Source organism: Amphibalanus amphitrite, unplaced genomic scaffold, assembly GCF_019059575.1.
Source record: "Amphibalanus amphitrite isolate SeventyFive unplaced genomic scaffold, NRLGWU_Aamphi_draft 001111F_arrow, whole genome shotgun sequence".
In the NCBI taxonomy this organism is placed as follows: domain Eukaryota; kingdom Metazoa; phylum Arthropoda; class Thecostraca; order Balanomorpha; family Balanidae; genus Amphibalanus; species Amphibalanus amphitrite.
Genome location: NW_024882605.1, coordinates 214,549 through 221,493, shown reverse-complemented (window position 1 = coordinate 221,493; position 6,945 = coordinate 214,549). Strand labels below are relative to the sequence as shown.

At 60.5% G+C, this 6,945-nt stretch overlaps 1 protein-coding gene across 1 annotated transcript in view; it reads left to right on the top strand.

Annotated features, from left to right (window-relative positions):
- The first annotated feature begins 347 nt into the window (after positions 1–347).
- The window catches only part of LOC122370229 (SHC-transforming protein 1-like), a 54,057-nt gene continuing 47,459 nt past the window's right edge, over positions 348–6,945 (top strand). Inside the window, exon 1 of the mRNA XM_043345649.1 lies at positions 348–850. Coding sequence (XP_043201584.1) covers positions 751–850 — 100 coding nt within the window. The 5' untranslated portion in view covers positions 348–750. The remainder of the gene's footprint in view (positions 851–6,945) is intronic.

Here is a 6,945-nt window from a genome sequence, read left to right as displayed (position 1 = left end):
TGCTGTCGCTCTCTTCCGACGATGATCCCGTGACCCGTGCGGTCACGAACCGGTCGTGACGAGCCGCGCCGGCCGGCCAAAGGTCACAGGTCGCGCCGGCCGGCCGTGCTGATGCCGATGGCCAGATTACGGTGCCGCCGGATGCTGCGGTGATTGCCATCTCCCGCGCCCCGGCCGGCCCCAGTCGTTCGGCCGTCGCTGTTGTCACCCCTGACTCCGCCATTGCGCGACCGCGAGTTCGCCGCCCGGCCGCCAGTTGGCAGCACCGTCCGCCGCGCCGGCGAATGAATGAATGCATGTATGAATGAATGAATGGGAGGCGCGCGCTCGAGGTCGCGCCGCGCGGCCGTCGCCAGTCGGGTGAGGCCATCGTTGGGGAGAGGAGGAGCGTCGCGCGCGCGCCGCACAGAGCCGTCCGCAGCCGAGCCGAGGCGAGGGAGGGAGCGGACCGACCTCAAGCGGCAGGTGGTGCGCGCCAGTAGTGAGACGACGCTCCGCTCGGCCGGAGCGCGCCGGCGAAAGCGGCGGAGCAGGCCGCCCCGCATTGATAAGCTGTTGGAAAGCTGGAGGACGCGATGGTGGTCGGTGGTGCGGATATCGGCTGTCGGCCCGTCTCGTAGCCGGTGGGCGCGCCGCGTGACTCGGTGTGACGGTCGGCGAGACGCGAGGAGGCAGGACGTCAGTGCGCGTGCGTGTCTGCGTGGAGGAGCAGCGGCAGTGCCGGGCGGCCGGACGGACGGCGCGGCCCCGATGCTCCGGCTGCTGTGCTCGCTGCGCGCGCCGTATGACCCGCTGGACGAGCGAGAGGAGGAGCTGCCGCCGCCTCCCGCCATGGACAGCAACCCGGGCCGTGAGTACTGAGTACCCAGCGCGCCGCCCCCGCCCCCGCCCCCGCCCCCGCCGGGCGGACGGCGCGGCGGTGGTGGCCGCCTGCTGCGTAGCGCTTGCCTCAGACCGGTTTGGCGGCGCTGGGCTGCCGATTACGTTTTCAGAAGGTGGACGCGCCTTTTTCGGCGCGAGCTGCGTCACGTGACGTCCGACAGCTGCCGGAGCCGACCGGCGGCGGCGGTATCGGCCGGGCCGCCGCCGCCGCCGGACGCGATCCGCTGCTGCCGGCGGCGCCGACGCTGGCTGGCTAACTTTAACCTTTATTGCGGAAACGTGCGATCTGGCGGTGCCGGCGGGAGCGGCGTGCCAGCTCGCCGCTGCCGGGCCTCGGTCCCGGAGACGGAGGGCCCGCCACGGCGGCACAGCGTCACGCGCGCGGGGCGCCGGCGTGGGCGGCCGGCGCCCATCACATCTGGGCGCCGCGCAGCTGGCCGTCTCCGGCGCCCCGCTTCCGGCCGGCTCCGGCGGCAGCGGCGGCCATGTTTCTGGGCGGCGGTATCGGCCGCCAGCCGCCGCCGCCGCCGCCGCCGCGCTGGCCGACGATAAGTGACGCGCTTCTCCAGGGAGCACTGGGCGACTCCGTGGCCGTCACTAGGGGCCGGCGCAGACAAGACTGCCGCCGCCCAAAATGCTGCCAAATTGGTGTGAAAGATGCCCACGGAATGGGGAAAGATAACAACTAGTGTAATTTCTCGTACCTTCCTACTTTCTCATCGTTCATCACTCATTCATTGTTCATTCATCGTTCCATCGTTTTGCAATCCTAAATTTTTATAACCCTTTTCGAGAGAGCTGTGATTTATATTGCAACCTTTCATTTGTAGTTACTTCCTGACATATAAGTCGCTGACGAACGTTATTATGAATTTTGGTCTGAAGATCCTATATGTAGACTATTTGGCGTGGACCACCTTTCGAATTCAGTGTCCAGTCGTCGAGTCAACCATGCGTCTTACTACCACGAAGCCGTGAGAACAAACAAATGCGAATAGAATCAATTCAGCAGTTCACACAAACTTGGCCTTCGATAATCGCCGATCGTGTTGGCTGTGTTCTGGTCGCATGACTAAACCATTTCGCGGAACCGGGGAGTTGACTGGCCGCTCGGTACCACACGCCTGCGCTCTCCGCCAGAGCGGAAAGCGGAACTGGGAAAAGTGAACTTACCCGAGGCTTCGGAGGAAAGCGGCGCGCATGGCGGCGATAATCCCTGCGATGGGATAGACCGCGCTGTGTGCGACGGACGGGGTGGGAAAGGCTGATCGGCGACGGCACCGACGATAGGGTACGGCGAACGCCGATATTGCAGACGGCAGCAGTGTCGACAGTAACGTCACCCAAAGTCGGTACCGACGAACTAAGCGGTGTTTGGATGATGGTGTCCATTGAGCAGATCCATGGCAAGGTGTTCTAGAAGACACTGCTTTTCGAATGGTGAATTGCTCTTTGTGAAATAATGGTACGGATCACATGCGGATCTAAATGATCCGTCGGTGGGGTGTCGAAAGGAGCAACAGCGAACCTCCCTACCGTATGATAGCTTCGAGCGGCTCAGCTTCGATCCGACTCGGCAAACCCTCTCGGAATATGCTCCTGCCGGTCCGTGCTCCCGTCCGTCCGTCTGCCTGTCCGACCAGCCATCCGACCGTCCGTCCCCATCCGATCTGGCTTCGATCACGGGACGCGTCGGGCCACTCTCATAAACCGAAAAGACCCGAGTCGTAGGTCAATTGAAATTACGACGATGCGCTGCTTGTTCTTGGCTTCGCTGGGGCATTCTTGTAAGTGATAAATGTGCTCCCTCTTGAACGAACACGGCTACGATTTCAGTGTTAAGTAAAAGGAGTTCATCTGTGTGGATCCGTAGGTATGTTGCTCCAGCTGCGTGAGACCGTCCTGGGCGTCGGATGGCGTCTGCGTCGCGGGGCGTGCCGGCGGTGACGGCGGCCGTGGCGTCTGTCACCGCTGTCCTGCACCGGTCACCGGTCCGCCCCTCTGCCGCCGTCCACCGGCGACTCTCGGCGCCGCCGGAGAGGTCGTAATTTTCCTGTGTAATTAACTGGCGCTGGCCGCTCGGTTATTGCCGGCCGGCCGGGCTCCTAACGGCGATCGGACCATCGATGTGCGGCTAATCGCTTCCGGGGCGTGCTCGGCTGCGTCGGCCGCAATTATAGCCATCTCGTTGGCGTCATTGGCGGCGCCTTTACAGGACGTCTTACATCAGGGTGGAAGGGGCGCCGGCCGGCCGGCCGCGAGCCGCTCCGCAGCGAGCGGCACTGGCCGGAGCGCGCGGCCAGCAGGTTCCTTGGAAGTGTCTCGCCGTCTCGGATTTTATCGGGGAATTTCAGGCCAAACTTAGTGATGAAGTGGCTCGCATTCATAAATCAGAAAGTTATGTTCGGACGCTTGTTTTTACTCACGAATATCCGGCGTCTGGCGCTCAAGGCTGCTGATTGAGCAGGTTGTGACATGCTATGCCTGTTAGGCATCGCGCCCGGTTTGCTGGACTTCCTGTCAGGAAGATCTGCATACTCTGGCCTTTCAAGGCGCTGATGGATTTTTCGCCATTCCGGCATTCAATTAGTGGGGATTTGAGTGGCGCTGACGTGGTCGGCGGCGGTTCGCGCAGTGCCGGGCCCGACCGGGCCGGTTTCTGCACCGGACGGCGACTGGGGCCTCTCTGTGCGCCAGCTCACAACGGACCGTTCATCGCCAGCATCGTCATGCAGGTGTGATGTTCACTACAGACTTAGACGAGACTTAGCTCGACTTGGACACATTTTAACTTATCTCGGATCTTCATATCGTTTCGGCGATGGTGTGCCTTGTCGTATACCTTGTAGATGCGCCATTTGAAGCCGTGTCGGATCGCCGTTTGTCTGGCGATTTTGTCGTCCTCTTCCGGACAGCGCGATAGCGGACGAAGGAGCGGCCCGAATTTACGGCCTGTTTACCGCCAACTGTTAGCGCGTTGCGTAAAAATTGCCTTCCGCTGCTCGTAACTCCTACTTAAAGGAGCTCGTAAAAGCGCTTAGCTACTGGGTAATTCAATATTACAAGGCGCAACAGAACAGTTTTATCGTAACGTTCAGATATTGCGACATGTAGGTAGTCGACACTAAAACTTCTCAATATCGTAAACCTTGTAGAAGTTCACAGAAACTACTCGCTGTAAGAATACGAATCCTGGTATTATTTATCCAACACTATTTCACCAATATTCTGAGGAAGCAGGCGACAAAAGAATATGCTTTTCAGAGAAGTTTGAAAACAGAAATAAGAAATTTAGTTCGAATGGGTGAATGGGTGGCTGCTGCACTCCGAGCTGGTTCCCGAGAGGACTTGTGCTGAGGAGAGGCTGGGGTGACTCCGAGACGGTCTGCGGCTCTCTGGCGGTCGTCGCCCTCCGTTCGCTGTCACTGAGCGGTTGTGCAATGGCCTGTCGGCCCGAGCGAGCGGGACTGCTCCGAGCTGAGCCGAGCCGAGCGCGCTGTGCGTTTGAGGAGTCACTGCAGCCGACGCACACAGAGGACCGGTTCGGCCGACTGGTGCCGCTATTGTGTGCAAGCTGAGCAGCGTCCGTCTCCGCTGGTGTTTGCCTGCGCTCCGTCCGCTCTGAAGGCACCATCTGTGCTCGCTGAACCGCGCTAGTAGACGGCGCACCCGACACGCATCGCGCTCGGCCGCCTCTGCCGCCTCCATCAGCGGCGCCGGATGCTGCTCGTTGGCGTCATCAGAACGAATGGCGCCGGCCGGGCACGTATTTGGAAGGAAGCGGTGCATTGACGTCTGATGTGTGGCGTGATTGGCGGAGCGGAGCCGCGCCTCGTCAGCGCCGGCGGACCGGTGACTCGGCGACCGCCCGCCGCCGCCGGCGCTGAGTGCCGCTCGCAAATCGGCCGCTCGTGCCCAGAAAGTGGGCCGCCGCGCGCGCCGTGTCGCATTTCCGGTGGATTTTCGCCAATTTGGAGCGGCCGCCTGATGGGCCGTCGGCCGGAAGCTGCCAGTGTCCAATGTCCATTGTCGGCGCTGCAGCGAGTGATACGGCTCGACCGAAATAGCCTCCGCCGCCGCCGCCCCGGCACACGGCTCGGCACGACCGAATTAGTGCTTCGATCTGAAGGCTTATTTGAATCGGTGGCGGCGCGTGGGCGACCGCGTCCGGCGCCGGTGGCCGGCCGCGCCACGGCACGGCACGGCCGGAACTGCGCCACGCCTCGGCCGGCGCGCGGCACATTCGCCGCGCTGTCTTCAGGGCGGCGCGGCGGGCAGCGTCCGTGGCGCCGCTTCCTGCGCCGCGGCCCGGACAGCTGGCGAGTGTGACGGTCGGCGACCGGCGCGGTTTCAGGCGCCGCTGGCCGCCACCGCCCTGCCGCTCACTTGTCTCTGCGGTCAGAGGCGGCAGTGACGACTTCCGCCTAGGTCCTTGTCCTCCAGAGCACGGAGTGTGGGCGAGGCGTCTCCCTGGAACGGCCGCGGCGTGCTGAACACCAATCCTCTCACCAGCCCACACTGGGACTCGACGCTCGCTTTCCTGCGCTGTTTGAAGCCATCATCAAGTGCTGCTCTGTTGAGTCTGGTCGCGTCTCCAGCGTTCAGCTCATGACCAGCGCCCATTTCCGATGAAGCCCCGACGCGGCGCGGCTCGGCGCGGCGTGGGCGTAGCTCGGAGGTCGTCTGCCGGTTGGCTGGGCTCGCCCACGCCTGCGGCTTTCATCGGGAGAGCGGTCTGACACCGCGGTCCGCGGACACCGGGGTCTCAGCGGGCTCGGCACGCGCTCCACCCGACACGCCACCGGCCTTCCGTCGGGCGGGGGCGGCGCGCGGCTGACCTCTCACGCCAGTCGCCCCCGATGTGTCATGTGACACGGAGGCCGGATGGTGACAGCGGGCCGCCGTGCCGATCTCGTGACGGCCGGGTCACAGGGCCGGAAGGAGTGGGCCGATGTCCCCGAGTGTCCGCCGTCCCGGCCGGATGTGGGGCCGTCTGGTCCTCGCGACCAGCCCCGCCACCGGCCCCTGTGAGAGTCTGTCCTCCCTCCCTCAGAGACGTCTGTTTCTGGTGCCTAGCGGCTGGTCCGGTCGGTTTGATCGGAGATGCGGCAAACGTCCACGTCCGACAATCTTATCTCCACCGGAAATCCAAAAAGATTATGTACTGTAATTGAACTGTTCATCGGTACATATAATCTTTTTCATAGAAACTGTTTCACGGAGCATGGTGACCTAATGTTTACCCTGCCGTCGAATATGCTACATGAGCTGGGCCCGAGAAGCTCGGAGAAGCGCTCGGTAATGTATCAACTGTGATGGAGTGTCCACCGACTGCACATTGCCTTGTGACGTCACCAATGTCATCATCTGACGTCACTGGCCGTCCAACTTTGTGGCTGTGTAAAACTGTAACATCAGTGGGTTTGTCCATTCCATTGAATATTGCCTCAGGTATGTCCCATGGGGAGTAACACACAACAGAACGTATGGGTCGGTATATGCTGTACATATGCATGTGTTTGTATGAATAAGTTAAAAATGGTTAATATGGCATTTCATGCACTCTACTCGGGCAATATTGATGTGTCATTTATCACCCAATAGCTAACTCAGGTATTCGTCATTTTCATTTTCGCTTTTGCCACAGGCGTGTCGGAATTTCCACCGGATAGTGACAGCTGCCGTCATTTGAATGGCAGCACCGCAAATTCTGGTGCCGCAATGGAACAAAGAACATGACGGTGTGTGAAAACCATCACAATGCAAACTAAACTCGTCACTGATGGTGTGGTATAAAATGGTGTTTTGATGGGGCATACCGTTCTTACTTATAAATGATCATTACTGAATAATATTTGCGAACATGGAGATTTCGACTTGACTTGACGCAACTTCTGCCCAAACGATTTTATTGAATTAGTTTGGGAGCTTCCCTGTGGAAGCTAGGTACAGTCACCAGCACTTGCTACTAATCACCTCGTTTTTGCTCAGTAGTTTGAAGACCGATCAATTCTCAGTCGAGCAAGATACGTCAAACGATCGGTTTGGTCCTCCGATTTTCGA